The 15,764-nt window shown below is 44.3% G+C and overlaps 1 protein-coding gene across 2 annotated transcripts in view; it reads right to left on the reverse strand.

The window, feature by feature from the left end:
- CHGB (chromogranin B) overlaps window positions 1–15,764 on the reverse strand; it is a 127,803-nt gene that overhangs the window by 53,448 nt on the left and 58,591 nt on the right. Inside the window, exon 3 of one of the 2 annotated variants that reach the window (XM_084825297.1) lies at window positions 12,935–13,822. The exons of the other annotated variant lie outside the window; for it this stretch is intronic. Coding sequence (XP_084681423.1) covers window positions 13,338–13,822 — 485 coding nt within the window. The 3' untranslated portion in view covers window positions 12,935–13,337. Of the gene's footprint in view, window positions 1–12,934; window positions 13,823–15,764 lie in introns of those variants that run through there. 2 annotated transcript variants of the gene reach the window in all.

Raw genomic sequence — 15,764 nt, forward strand, 5'->3', positions numbered from 1 at the left:
GTGCAGGAGAAAGGGGTGGGAATGGTCAAGGATGCCCGATAGACCTTTCACATTAATAGTGAGCACTCAAAACCTTCCTACCAGGATATTTAGATGTCATACGGACCTGCAACAAAATCTTGCAATATGGAATGCTGCTCTTCAGGATGCCCCCCACCCCCATTTTTTGTTTCTCCCCACAACAGTCAGTCAGCATTCCATGGTCACTGAGCATACTCAGTTCTCATTTGATTGTTTTTTTTAGAGAGGGGAGGGTTCCCCCCTTAGAGTTTTTTTCTCCCCGTAAAGAATTTTGTACTTCTTCAGTCCTCAGGGTTTCTCAAAGCCTGCTGTTACCTCCCACTGGACGGTGCTATTTTGGTTATATGAAGAACAGCACTCACAACCCGACCATCGGAAATAGAGGGAACAAGTGGGACCTACACCAAAATGTCGTGGTGCGGAGTGCTGCTATTCAGTCTTCTTCTGGGGTGCTCCATTCCATTCCCCCTTCAACAGTCAGTCAGCATTCTGTGCCCACTGAGCATGCCCAATCCTCGCTGGAATTTTTTTTGTTCTACTTCTGCAAAGCCTGGAATTCCACCAAGCCTGCTGATACCTCTCTGTTGTGCATGGATGGTGCCATATTGGATACACTGAGTACCAGCACTCTGAGCATTGTGAGCATCATTAGTATTAGCGATAGGCAAACTTACCCTGAGTGAATTCGTTCTTTACTCAAAAAGAAACAAACATCAACGAATTTGGATGAGAGTCCTCCTTTAATACAAAAGATTGTATTACAAAATCTCATGTATATGAGATTTTCCACATGTGCAGTATGACGGTGCATCTTGGGAGCAGTAGTATGAAATTGCATGGTGTGGCATGATGCCATGCACCACGTTACTTGCTTCCTTTCTGATTGGTTTTCATGTGGCCTTCTTGCATGATGATGCCATGTGTTTAGTTGCCATTGCCAATTGCCAGCATGAAGATGGATCCAGAGCTGCAGTGGTGGCAGCAATGAGGGAAGCAGCTAAGGAGACTACGTACGTTTCTGGGTAATCTAAATGGTAGGATGATTGAAGGGGGGGGGTGATCTGTGTACTACTTTACAGCACATGCTCCGAAGCTCACAATAAATTTTGAACTTAATAGCAAATTCAAAATACACTGCCTTGTTGTGGCAAAGGGGCTTGCGTAACTCAGTGAAGCCATAAGCTATGCCGTGCAGGGTCACACAAGACGGACAGGTCATGGTGGAGGGTTCTGACAAAATGTGGTCCACTGGAGAAGGAAATGGCAACCCACTCCAGTATTCTTGCCAAGAAAACCCCATCGAATGTATCACAAGGCTAAAATATATGATGCCGGAAGTTTAGGAACCCGGAATGTAAGATCAATGAATCAAGGTAAGTTGGAGGTGGTCAAACATGAGATGGCAAGATTGAACATCGACATCTTGGGAATCAGCGAACTAAAATGGACAAGCATGGGCGAATTTAATTCGGGTGACCATCATATCTACTACTGTGGGCAAGAATCCCTTAGAAGAAATGGAGTAGCACTCATAGTCAACAAAAGGGTGGGAAAAGCAGTACTGGAGTACAATCTCAAAAATGAGAGAATGATCTCAGTATGAATCCAAGACAAACCATTCAGCATCAGAGTAATTCAAGTCTATGCCCCAATCACTGAGGCCAAAGAAGCTGAGGTTGATCGGTTCTATGAAGACCCACAACACCTTCTAGAACTAACACCAAAAAAAGATGTCCTCTTCATCATAGGGGATTGGAATGCTAAAGTAGGAAGTCAAGAAAGCACCGGGATAACAGGCAAGCATGGCCTTGGTGTACAAAATGAAGCAGGACAAAGGCTAATAGAGTTTTGCCAAGAGAACACGCTGATCATAGCAAACAGTCTTTTCCAACAGCACAAGAGACGACTCTACACATGGACATTGAAATCAGATTGATTATGTCCTTTGCAGCCAAAGATGGAGAAGCTCTATACAGTCAGTCAAAACAAGACCTGGAGCTGACTGTGGCTCAGATCATGACCTTCTTGTTGCAAAATTTCAGCTTAAATTGAAGAAAGTAGGGAAAACCACTAAACCATTCAGGTATGACCTCAATCATATCCCTTATGAATATACAGTGGAGGTGAGGAATAGATTTCAGGGATTAGACCTGATAGACAGAGTGCCTGAGGAACTATGGACGGAGGTCCGTAACATTGTTCAGGAGGCAGCAACTCAATCTATCCCAAAGAAAAAGAAATGCAAGAAAGCAAAGTGGCTGTCTGATGAGGCTTCACAAGTAGCTGAGGAAAGAAGGGAAGTGAAAAGCAAGGGAGAAAGGGGACATCACCTTGCCGACAAAGGTCCGCATAATCAAAGCTATGGTTTTCCCAGTAGCAACATATGGCTGTGAGCACTGGACTATAAGGAAGCGCCGAAGAATTGATGCTTTCGAACTGTGGTGCTGGAGAAGACTCTTACGAGTCCCCTGGACTGCAAGGAGGTCAGATCAGTCCATCCTAAAGGAAATCAACCCTGACTGCTCATTGGAAGGACAGATACTGAAGCTGAAGCTCAAATATTTTGGCCACCTAATGCGAAGAGAAAACTCACTGGAAAAGACCCTGATGCTGGGAAAGATTGAAGGCAGAAGGAGAAGGGGACAGCAGAGGATGAGAAGGCTAGGTAGCATCACCGATGCAATGAATATGAACTTGAGCGCACTCCGGGTGAGAGCAGAGGACAGGAAGGCCTGGCGTGCTATGGTCCATGGGGTCACGAAGGGTCGGACATGACTGAACAATACATCGATCCAAGCTCGTTACAAAGGTGAGCATTACAAATGGATCAGTTTCGACAAACGAGCTGACTAATTATGAAATTCAGTGACATCACTAATTGGTATATATGATGGCAAATGCAGCTTGCTTGAAGGTAACATCACACATGAAAATCTCCCAGGAGTGCTTTGCCTCGGGATGCCTCCATTTCCAACCTGCAGCTGAGATGTTACAGTGATTGCTGTGGCTCCAAAGGAGGTTACATCAGCCACCCAAATTTCTACATGCGTTCAATTAGCACAGAGGCTGAGAGAGAAAGAAAACGTATCTATAATTTACTGGAACTCAAAAATGTGTGGGTGGAAAATCTAGCTAAGGCAGACCACAGACACTCTGTTCCCCAGGCAGAGACACATTCACTTTGCAGAATTTGGAATGGTGTTCATTTACAGAAGAGAGATATAAAATATATCTGGGAAGATTTTATGCTCATTTGTCTTTCCTGAAAAATAGCCTCACTGCAATTTCTGGGGACAGGCTCCAATGCTCAGTTTAAGGAACTGAAGGAACCTCAATGAGATCAAAAGGTCTCATTGAGAAGCAGGATTTTAAAAAGGGTGTAAAATATCCCTGTCAAATAATTCTGTAGAAATGTATGATGCAAGTTCAGTTTATTTATATGGATTGTGTCCCATGGGAGATATAGGAGGCAGATGAGCCTGTTATCCATGTATATGGCCTGCAAAAATCTAAGAGATTAACAAACAGACACAGGTTTGGGTCTAACTAGAATATATAATGCAGTTACATGAGGAGGAATCAGATATTCAGCTTGTTAACCAGCGAAAATCATGGTAATCAAGCCTTCTTCTAGATGCAAGCACAGAACACCTTCGCTCAGCCTTCCCCAGATCTGTTTGGTCTACATCCCCCATCAGCCACCATGGCCCTGGGTTGTAGTTAAGTGGGGGGTTGTAGTCCAAACACATTTGGAGGGCGCCAGTTTGGGGAAGGCTACCTTACCTTAGCTTCTCATTCTATCTGAAAATCTTGAAATCGTATGATCTATTTCTCCAACTCCAAGTCTGACAATAAAATGGTGTCATTAAAAAAAATCGCTGTATATTCTCATAATTTCAGGACTCATATTTCAAACAGCAAGAGACCAAACATTTCAAATTGGCCTTTCTGATTCAGAATCTTCTCACACACAAATATTAAGGGGGTTTGGAGAATGGTTTTTACAAACAAGATTAAAGAGGTCTCAAAAGTCATTTTGTCCAGCTACATGCATTGAGACAGGACTGAAACAGGCCAATATCATACCTGAGAGATGTTCATCCAGGCTTTCCTAAAAAGAAAAACTGTTGTACATAGATCTTGCATCTTTCCTAAGCAAAGGTGTTGTTGTCCTGATTTCCCCTAATATGAAACATTCCTGCAGCTTAACCCATGGTATCTTGCACTCTGTCGTTGGTAGCAAAGCAGAAAGAATTTCCAAGGACAATCCACATACTTGAGCAGGAGCTCTAACACTGATGAAACACTATCAGTGTTCAAAACCCTTGTTCCTAGTTATTGGCATGGAAAACAGACTTGGGAGTTAGTGGTAGAGCACCTGCTTTGTATGTGTCTGCTCCTGCCAGCTGACTGCAGCTGGCAGCAATAAATCACTGGCTGATAAATCACTGGATTTTTACCCGGGAAGTTGAATCCAAAGCAATGTGGCAAAGAGAAGTCCACTGTCCAGTCTGAGGTCCAAAACACACAAGGGAATATGAGCAAGGCAGTAGGTCAGGTCCATGGTCAAGGCTGAGACCTGGCCTACAATGCAACATTGATCCCCAGCAGCCTTACCCCAGCCTGCCTTCTGCTTTTAATGGCCACTACTGGAGGCAGCTGCCTCCAATCAGTCCTCCTGCCCCCCGAGAGCCTCTGTGTCTTAAACGGACAGAGGCTTGCCTCCATTGCTCCCTTACATGCAGTTGCCTTTGCTCTGCAGGGGTTGGTGGCATTTTGCTCTCCTAAATGGGGGGGGGGGCTGCAGCTGGGCATGGAACATCCACAGGGAGTGAGGGGGCTCAGGCTCCTTCCATGCTGGTCCCTTCCCCTGGGTCTGGAGCCTGTCATTCCCCTTCATCCTTGGAGGAGTCTGAGGGAGGTATGACAGCACGCAGAATGTCCCAGGCTGAATCCCTGGTATCTGCAAGTAAGGCTGGAAAAATCCCCTGCCTGAAATCCTGGAGAGCTGCTGCCAGTCAGTGTCAACAATACTGGGCTGGATGGACCACGGGTCTGACTCAGTATCAGTTCCTCTGTTCCTATGTCACCAGGCACAGAATGAGAAGCCATGTCCTCCAATATGCCTCTATCCACCATCTCAGCAAGGATCAAGGAATCGATACGGAACCTCATGGCACCTTGCACTGGTGAGGTTACATCATGTGGATAAAAGAACATCCCCTATGTGTTGGATAGGGTGCAGTGAATGTGGGTCATCTAGGCAGGTGGTTGGGTGCAGGAATTCTAGTGTAAGGTGTTTGGAGTTACATCATTTGGAAAACAGTCCATTCGAATCCAGTTAGCATTGCTTTCAATACCTGATGGATTTAAATTTATACACAAGGTTACGTACTTACTAGCTGCTGCACACACAGAAATAGGACAGCACTAGAAATCCAGGTCCGGATTCAGTTCAGGGATGGTTTGACCAAATCTGGCAACGAGCACTATCAGAAAAACTAACACACCACTTTAGGCTGGTCAGGGGAACGGTCGAAGGTAGATTTAAAGAGGTAGGATTCCCTTTAGTCTCTATGTAAACAAGGGGATTCAGGATTTCCATCCATCAAAGCCTCAGACATCTTTCTAGAGCAGGGTTCTTGAATCTCTTCCAGCAACAGTGTTGAATTCCATTTTGGAGAAGCTCCCAGGGGCCACATTCCAGTGGTGGGTGAGGCCAAATGTAAAAGCAGTGGGGCCAAAGATAAAAGAGGAGAATCAAAAATAACTGGATATTTTAGTTTACAGCCAATAACCAAGTCATGGGAGAGGTACTGTATTCCAATCTTTTAGAATGGGTAAAAACCTGCACAAAAGTTGGGAAACCACCAAGTGGTGGTGGTTGGGGGAAAGGAGGAACGGGGCATGGCCATCTGGGGAATTCTGGAAGGACTGGAGCTCCATGAGGGCTGGATTTGGCCCCTAGACCTAAGGTTCTGCACCCCCGTTCTGGAGAGATGTGCTGACAAAATACAGTTTTCGGAAAGACCATAGCTCCATAAGCACTATGTGATATGGCTATAGGAATTCAACTGTAACTCAGGAATTGAACAACTCACATTTGCTCTTTATTATTTTATTGTTGTTTTAAAAATACAATAAAATATATTTGCAACAAACACACAAACACCCTCTTGTTCCTAGTTTTGACATCAACCATACACACTTGTGGATCACATAAAAGGTTATTGCAAACCAAAAACACGTGCTGTGTTTGCCGTTGCCTGATGTGTCTCTTGTGTCTAGTCTCAGCTTTACCCTCTGATCTTTTTATGTATCATACGAAGAGTCATACTATTACATCTGAGATTAAATATGTAATTTGGCAATGTGTGTTTGTTTAAACTTTAAAACAGCAGCAACAGGGAGGCCCAGACAAGGTCAGGATCACTGTGGGTAGGGAGAGGGGCTTAACTCTTTCCCCCACTGATGAAAATCCTCCCCACTGCACCCCGCCTGCCCCCGCTGCTGTTTGTCACAGGAAGGAAGCTGCCATTGGTACCAATGGTATATTGATAGGAGGAACACAGGAAGCTGCCTTATACTGAGTCAGACCTTGGTCCATCTAGCCCAGTAATGTTGACACTGACTGGCAGCAGCCCTCAAGGGTTTCAGTCAGGATTCTTTCCTTGCCCTACCTGGAGAAGCCGGGGATTGAACTTGGGACCTCCTGCATGCCAAGCATATGTTCTGTCACACTGAGCTATGGCCCCTCCCGAAGATAGTAGTGAAATCACAGGGCAGAGTGGGTTGGACCTTTAGCTGAGACCAAATCAACCCATACCCTTATCTAACATCCTCCCAGTTGGTGGAGACTTCCACATGAAAGGGGTGTTTAGAGGCCAGGCTTTTTCTGTAGACCAGGGGTGCTGAATCTCTTTCAGCCCAAAGGACAAATTCCACTTTGGAGAAGGTCTCAGGCCACATTCCAGTGGTGGGTGGGGCAAAAGGCAAAAGGGGCAGGGCCAAAATGCCAGCCTATTGTGGCTTAAAGCTCTTCCTGCCTGGAGCAAAGCCTTAGGAGACACATTCCGGCTTTTTTAGAATGGGGCAAAAACTGCACAAAAGCCGAGACACCACCAAACTCTGATAGTGTATGGGCAGGTACACATATCAGAACAGGTGATCCTCGAGGTTCCCAGATCTCAAACCATGTAGGGGGTTTGAAAGGTAAGCACTTTTATAGCTTTGTGCCCAGAAACAAAATAACTGAAAGGGCTAAAGGCAGTATCCATCGATAGACCTGCTCTTCCAGCCCACCCAGACTTCCACTGCCTAGCAATCCACTCCCAGGTGGAATGGGCATCTATCCTAATTTACAGAGGTACCAATCCTCTATTTCAAGGCTTCCTCCAGTTGGAGGGTTGCCCAGTCCAAGTCTGGTTTAAAGATAACCATAAGAAGGGAGAGCAAGCAGAGGCCTTGCATTTGCCCACTAATGGTGAGCCCCTGGACAGTGGACTGAGCAGGGACACAGCACACCTGGTCAGTCTTCCCCACTATGGAAAGATGTATTTCTATTGAAATTATCATCATTTCTAAATTAGCATCCAAGCGTATAAATACCCATTTTATGTAAATCTGTCTTCTCTACTCCTTTTTTTGGGTGATGCGGGATGCTTGGCAGGAGTAGTACTTTACTCTTGTAGTAGCAAAACTAAGGCTCCAATCCTATATACACTTTCCTGGGAGTAAGCCCCATTGAACTCAATGGTTCTTCTGAATGGACATGTGTAGGGTTGCACTTGAAGAGGGTATTTGCTGTCCTTTACTGTTAAGCTGGTGCTGCAATCCGTGCTCCAGGACGTTCAGCAGGTATGTCTGGAAATTTGATGGCACAGGCAGTGGATTTGTTTGGGACAGTAGAAACCTAGGTTCAAATTGCTGCTGGGCTCTGAAGCTCACTAGTTGACTATCTATCTATCTATCTATCTATCTATCTATCTATCTATATCTTTTTCTTTCTTCTTATTATTAATAATAATTGTTGTTGTTGTTGTTGTTGTTGCTTGTTATATTTATATCCCACCTTTCCTCCAAGGAGCCCAAGGCGGCATACATAATCCTCCTCCTCCCCCCCATTTTATCCTCACAACAACCCTGTGAGGTAGGTTAGGCTGTGAGTCAGTGCCTGGCCCAATGTCACCCAGTGAGCTTCATGGCTGAGTGGGGGCTTGAACCCAGGTCTCCCCAGTCCAACACTCTAACCACTACACCACACTGGTCTCATCATAACCTACCTTGCAAGATTGCTGTGAAGGTACAACGGCACAATTGTAATAAATAAGTAACCCTACCCTGAGCCAGACAAAGAACAGTGCATCAATAAGACAAGCCTCCCGCAATGAAGGAGAACAATAAGGCTGAACTGGAGGATCCAATTTACGTGAAGCCTTCAAAAGTATTGTCAGTCACTGCAAATCCTTTGGCAACAGTTACAATTATCCAAACAGCAATTGCCAAGGTATTTTCCACAATATAACTTTACTCTTATTGATACTGGGGAAGATAACGTTAGTTTTTTTAATGCATGCAAATGCTATTTTAAAAATAAACCCATGATTACTGTTCTTTATAGAGCTAAGAATATTAATCTATTTGTTGAACAAGCAGAGGCCAGAAGCTCCGTCAGTGCGGGTCATGTGACTGAATTACACAAGCTACAGTGATGTGGTATTTGGCCTGTTTTATGGTTTTAGCTCTCTCTTTTTTAATGAGATACCCTTGGATGTGGCAGCTGGCTTTCTCACTGCACTTTAAGAAGCTGGGAGGCAAGGCACCTAAAAAACACATGCAGACAACCTTTCCATAGTCCACTTCCCTGGGGTATTATATATTCTGCAGCTCATCAATATGTTTACATTGTCTCTCTTCAATTTTTGCAAAGTATGAGAAGGGGGGGGCATAAAATCCCCAATTTGTATCCTGCCAACTGAGGCATGCTCAGAACAGGAACAATCTGTAGCACTAGCAACGTGCTTTACAAATCCCAACCACACCCTTCCCTCCCCAAGGAAGGGAGCAGGTTACTCTACACCAGCATCCCCCAACCTGGCGCCTTCCACCTCCTGGGGATGGTGGAAGTTGTAGTCCAACACATCTGGAAGGCTGCTCTATGTGTATGGCTGCAGCACATTGATTAGGTTAACCCACTATGGGAAGGCTATTCTTTGCTATGCTCAGCATTTCTGGGTTATTTGAAGAAATCCAATATCTGTTTTTTTTATTTGCTGTCATGGACAATCCACTGATAATCAAGTAGCGTCGGTTTGAGCCCAGTTCTGATCACAGGAGAAAAGCCACTGAATATAGGGCATAATTAAGCACCCTCCTCTTCTTCTCCTTCCTCCTCCTCCAACTTTGCAGAAGAGTAGACAGTGACTAAACATCCTGGCCCTATCTGGCAGCAGTATTTTCCTCAAAACCCTATTCCAGGAGTGGCCGTCCAGATGTTCTGGCCTACAACTTCCCTCCTCATCACTGCTTAAGGCATTTCCCTTTGCCACCCCTCAGGTGTGGAATGACCTGCCAGTTGAAATGCATCTTCTGACTGCTTTGAAGGTTTTTAAGCAGGAATTAAAGACTCTATTATTGCGGCAGGCCTTCCCTTTTTAGAACTCTTGTTCCTTTTGCTGACTCTTATATACTGTTTTTAAGCTGCGTTGTTTTTATTGTTGGATTTTTTGTTAAATTGTTTTTAACTATGTTTGCTGCCTAGAGTATTTTTTATATAGGCGGGTTATAAATTGAATAAACAAACAAACAAACAAATAATCTGGAGGGCCACAAGTTGCCCATCCCTGCTCTATTCACCACCACTACTACCAGGCCCAGCAGACATGTAGCAGTCCTCCTCTATCTTACCCTGGTTCATTAAAAATGCCACTCCTTTCCTGGAACTACAAAGAGCTTACCAGAAAACAGAAGAAATGTAAGTTTTTGATATTGTGCCTGAAACTGGTTCTGCCTTGGAAAATTGGGCATACTGTGCTTATGCTTTGCTCCACCCTTATGCAGGCTTTCCTTCTCAAGATCAGCATGATTCACCGTTCAGAAGAGCAGCAGGTTGCAGAAGGGAACACTGCAAAATATTGAGGTACTATTCAACTAGCACAATATAGTCTTCTCAATATAAACTGCTGGTGATGTCATAATAGCCCTCATGGCCCGAAAAGGCTACTTTAGCAATTTCTCAGGTGAGTGACTCGCTACTTCTTGATACTTGTTCAAGCTCAAGGGTGCTACAACCTGCTGTTCGTACAAAAAACACTTAACTTTTATTTCTCCAGAATACCAGACTGGGTACAGTTAAAAAAAAATTATGCAAAGATACATGATGGATTTTCTTAAGGGTTATTAATGTTTTGGTATCTTTCCCTTGATTCACTGGCTGCCTTTTCTCCTCTACCACCTCCTTTAAAAATGTATCTGGGCCCCTGGAACAAGAAACAACATCTGGCTAAATCTATATAGTATTGTTATGTTTCTGAACCATTATGGCAGAGCAGGGAATGCATCTAAATTGATCATTTTTTTTCCGTTCTCATCCATCCATCCATCTTTGTTGATTATATTCATTTCATCTTTCTACCTTGCTTTATTTAATACAGGAAATGTTAGTTTATGTCTATCTGATCACACATTGCTGGATAAATTCCTGCTGCATTTTTGCACCAGCCTCTGTAACTCCTATAGAATTTTTTTAAAAATCTACAGGATACTGAGCAAAACAAGGTCACATCCCACAACAAAGTGATGCTCTGGCTCTTGAGCAGCATATATACATCACTTAGGAGATGGGAGAGAATTATTGGTGCTGCTGCTATGGCAGATCAGGCAAATCTTTCATATTTGCACCATCTTACCCGTACTGCCCAATTAGGAAATTCTATAATCAAATGCCTCCAAAAGAATTCTAGAATTAATAATGAGATTTCAATGGCTAAGGCAACACAGCTTGGCCTCCTGACCGGTGAGTAAAGGTGTCTCATCTCTGAGGTCTGCCAGATGAAAAGCAGCAATGCCAGGCCATCGGAGATTGATCATTAGCACCCTTTACTGATAAGAAAGGAATCCCGATAAGGCACTGCCAATGTTAAAGTTAGCATAGCTCTTAAAGTTAGCATTGACTCTTCTACTTAGCATAGCTAAAAAGGGTACCATGAAACAATTAGCTACATAATGAGGCCAGATGGGCCATCAGAGGAGTAACCAGAAAGCCTATCTCAGATTGTAAATACAACAGATATGAAATAAGGAAACAAGCTCACAAGACAGGATCATATCAAGGAAATATTTCTGTCTCACAAACATACCTGTAAGATGTCAAGGAAGGCTAAAATGTTTGTATAAGTATGTTGTTATTCTCATTAATCTTGCTCAGAAGCTTAATAATTCAATAATCTTATTTAACCATATGACAGTTTTAAGGTAGAAATGCTATCTTTGGAATTCTTAGATAAGTAACATAAATAATAGTAAAAATAGTTTGAACATATTTTATAGAATCCAAAAAATATATAAAGACGACTCAGAACACGCAACAGTGGGAGCTCTCCTCTGCGATCCGCTTCCCCGATGTGTTGCCTGTAGAATCAACCTGGTGAGCTTGATATTATCAGTTGAGAACTAGCCGGTGTACTTGACTCTGCTTGGAAGCCTTGTTTAGAATGATGTTGGCTGTTTCAGGTGTTTGAATTCATGCACGCATAAGCTCCTGTATTTTGTACTGTTATGCCGATACTTTTGTAGTAAAAAAGACAAATCTTTTTCACAGAAACATTTACAGAGATAGAATTCTGTATCACCCATATCGAGAGCCAAATATTAAGCTTGTTCTAAGATGCTATCTGGTTTTAAGAGGGCTTTCTATTACGTATGGTTAATCAGGTAGCCCAGCGTTGCCTACATACTGGTGACATGTCTTGAGAGAACCTCTGAACCAGGGCTTATGCCACGCTGCACAGAAGGCATTTGCTGCCCCAGGCCCTGGCACTGATGTAATCGAGCGGCGCCCAACCTTTTCAGCCATGAGGGCCGCATCGAGTGCCTTGCTGTGGTGCTGGGGGCTTCACAGGTGCATGCACACACACAGTCATGCACACACACATACGTAGTCATTCACACACATACATGAGGTCACTGGAATTGTTGCGCGGGGTTGCTGGGGTAGGGAGGAGGCTGCAGCTTCCTCCTTCCCCCAGAGACACCCACGTGCCCAGGAGCACTGTAATCAATGGGGCAAACTGTGTCCTCATGCTGGCACTAGGGTCCCTGCCTTAGGCTGCAATTCTAGATGCAGTTACCTGGAAATAACTCCCATTGAATTCAGACATGCCTAGGATTGTGTTGTAAATCCCACATAATCTGGAAGCAGAGCACTAATTTATAGCAAGAAGCTTCCAAATGTACCTAAACTGCGGCCCAAGTATGGTGCAGAGACAGTCTGTATCTCCCTTCTACAAGCTTTGTCATGCTTTTGGGGAAAAGCCACAGTTCAGTGGTAGAGTCCCTGCTTTGCATGCGCAACATCCCAGGTTCAATTCCTGGCATCACCAGTTAAAATGAACTCTGGTAGTAGGGCTGGGAAAGACCTGAGTTCTTGGAGAGCTACTGCCAATCAAAATAGATAATATGTTCACAAGCAACCAGTCAGAGGATCCAGCACAGTTTACACATGCACAAGCCACTCTTCAATTGTTAACAGCCTGCTTAGACACTGAGGTCATCAGATGAGGCACTCCTGGTGGTTCCGCATGGACCTGTGGTCCATTTGGAGTCCACTCAGAGTAGAGCCTTTAGCGTACTGGCTCCCTCTCTGTGGAATTCCCTGCCAGCTGATGTCAGGCGGGCGCCAACGAGGCTTTGTTTTCAGCACCTGCTAAAGACATTTTTATTTAAACAAGCTTTTCCTGAATGACCAGCCATAGTTTGATTGGTGCATCTTGATTTTAATTATTTTGATTCTTTTGTATTTTGATTCTTTTTTCTTTACTGTTCTCGGCTTGGGAATTTTTTTTAGATACAGAGTGGTTTATGCATTTTCTAAAATAAAAATAAAAACATAACATGGGTGTGTGCTAAAGAACACTAGTAATTAAAAGCAACTGTTTTGTGCCATGGAACACAATCTGGTTAATTCATGACTTTATTATACTCTTGGCCTTGCCTAGGCATTCCAACAATCCATTTGGTACCACCCCCACCCCCATTTTATCATCTCTTAATGTGGGTGGGGAAGCAAACTTAGAAATGTAATAATTTTAGACCAAAAATCACTTAGTTAGTTTTTGTTTTAAGATGAAGTGAAGGACATCATCTGAGAGTCCAGGTATTTGCTTTCGTTCCTCCAAACTAACACTCACATTAGGGGGAGTGGAAAAGCAGGTGCTGCTGGAGTGTTGAGGAAATACCTTATTTCCATCTCTGTTCAAAGCCATCTGAGCTAACCGGAGACTCTTCAGAGCGTATTCCATTCCTTCTTTGTCTGCTAGGTCTGCGATTTTGGCAGAAACACATTGCGAAGCTGCTTCATATGCCGGACTCCCCACAAATGGCTTCTTCTGGCAGCAAGTCCCATAAAATGTATCCAGAGATTTCCTAATGGTAGGTTCTTCATATGTCCAAGATAAGGGAAGTTCACTAGGTTGAAATAGTTCAGTATTCACATGGTTACTCAGCTGCATCCTCTCACAGAGTTGAGGCCACAAAGTTACATCAGCTCCAGCGCTGTGCCCTGTAAAGACTGTGCTATCTGAGTCTGTCAGGAAAGAAATGGCAAAGCCACATTATTCACACTGAAATAAGAAAAGACAAGTGCAAAATGCTGTCTATGGACCAGAGTGTTATGTTTATGAATAGGAGATGCAGATTCAAATCTGTGACCAACCAAGTGATAATGGCAAATTTTGAAATGGGGTGAGTTCGGAATGAACTCCCTCACTTTGGAATTGCTAGGCCCGTTATGAGCTGAGCCCAAATCCCGTGATGTTCAGGCCCAACTTGTCATGGGCTCACCAACATCCCCCCCTCCCTGCCAGTCCACCCCTTCCCAAGCAAACTTACCCTTGTGACCAGGGTGGGTGGTAGGGAACCAGCAGCTGAGAGGACTGGCTGGTGACACAAGAGGCTTTGCAGGCTTCTTCCTTAAGGCCTAGACAAGGGGTAGGCAAACTGGTTCCCTCCCAATGTTTTGGACCACAGCTTCCAGAATCCTTTACCACTGGCTATGTTGACTGGGACTGATGGGAATTATAGTCCAAAACATGTGGAGGGTATCAGGTTGCTTACCTTGGGCTTAGACAGTCCTGAGCATGCTTATGAGAGCCACTGGGATGCATGGAAATGGTTTCCAATGCCTCCCATTTCAAGGAATTGGGCCAAGAGAAAACTACAACTCCCAGGCACACTGGTGGCCAAGGATGCTGCTGAGAAGGTTCAGGAGTGAGCAGGTCTTAAGGATGAAGCCTGCAAGGCCTCTCCTGTCATGAGCCAGTGGCCCCTCTCTGCTCTCAGTCCATCTCTCTTCACAAGGATACATTTGTTTGGGACAAGTAGGGAGGGCTGAGGGCAAACTCCCCTGGGCTTGATTTTTTAATAGATTTCTCAGAGGAATCTTGGAAAAATTGTCCAGCACTAATCCAACCATGAAGCTCCCTGTGTGGCCATGGAAATGGCATTTTCTCTCAGCCTCACCCACCTCCCAAGGTGCTTATGGGAATACATGAGATGACACCCATAAAGCACTTTGTACACTGACAGGGGAAATGAGCAAAAATTAATAAATATAAATTGGAGCTTCCTGGTAGCTCAGCAGGAAAGAGCAGTGCAATGGAGACAGGGATAGAGAAAAATGTTTTGCTGCCTGAAAATGTCCACACACACCTTCCCCTGCTCCATTCCACGTACAGAAGCTGACTGGGATGGCAGCTGAATCTTACTTCAACACTGGCAGTGGTACAGGGTTCTCCACCACACCTGAGGGCATCAGGCTAGTTTAGGGGATGCAGGACACACGTCTGTCCTCCAAGAGAGGGAACGGCTACCACTGCTGCCCCCCAGCATCTGCTGCCTGAGACATTTCTCACTGTGCCTAGTGGTTGGGCCCTGGCCCTGAATGGGGATTTGAGTCCTGTTCCAGTGAGATGCTGAAGTGACCTTCCCAAGACAAAGCTAATCTTTTGGGGAATGGGCATAGGTAAGGGGTAGGTAGAGCATATGCTTTACATGAAGAATATCCCCATTTCAGTCCCTGCTTGCAGTCCAAAAATAAAGGCTCTTAATGCCTGAGATGCTGGAAAATTGGTGCCAGTTGTAGGAAGCAAAATGGACCATTCGTCTGAATCAGTATAAGGCAGCTTCATATGAGACTCCAGGGCAACAACCAATATTTTTTGTAGTTCTAGGGATTAAAACTGATGCTCTCTCCCTCCCCATTATGGTCTATCATCAATGACTCACAATCCCATAGCATTGCCAAAACACTCCCACCCCCCATGAGTATCTGATGTGAATCTGCCTAAGGAGTCTTTGTGTCACTTGAATACTGTGGCTGAAAATATGTAAAGTTCCCTGGGGAAATAAGAGGCTTAGAAATGTTTGTAATTATCTTTGAAAATCAGATAGGCAGCTTAATAAAGCCCAAGAACAATGTAGGATAGGAACAGGGCCAGTAGTTAAGGCTTGTAGTTTTCATTAAAAAT

The sequence above is a fragment of the Heloderma suspectum genome, chromosome 1, assembly GCF_057233095.1.
Source record: "Heloderma suspectum isolate Gila_16-S chromosome 1, 16-S_ref, whole genome shotgun sequence".
NCBI classification, from domain to species: domain Eukaryota; kingdom Metazoa; phylum Chordata; class Lepidosauria; order Squamata; family Helodermatidae; genus Heloderma; species Heloderma suspectum.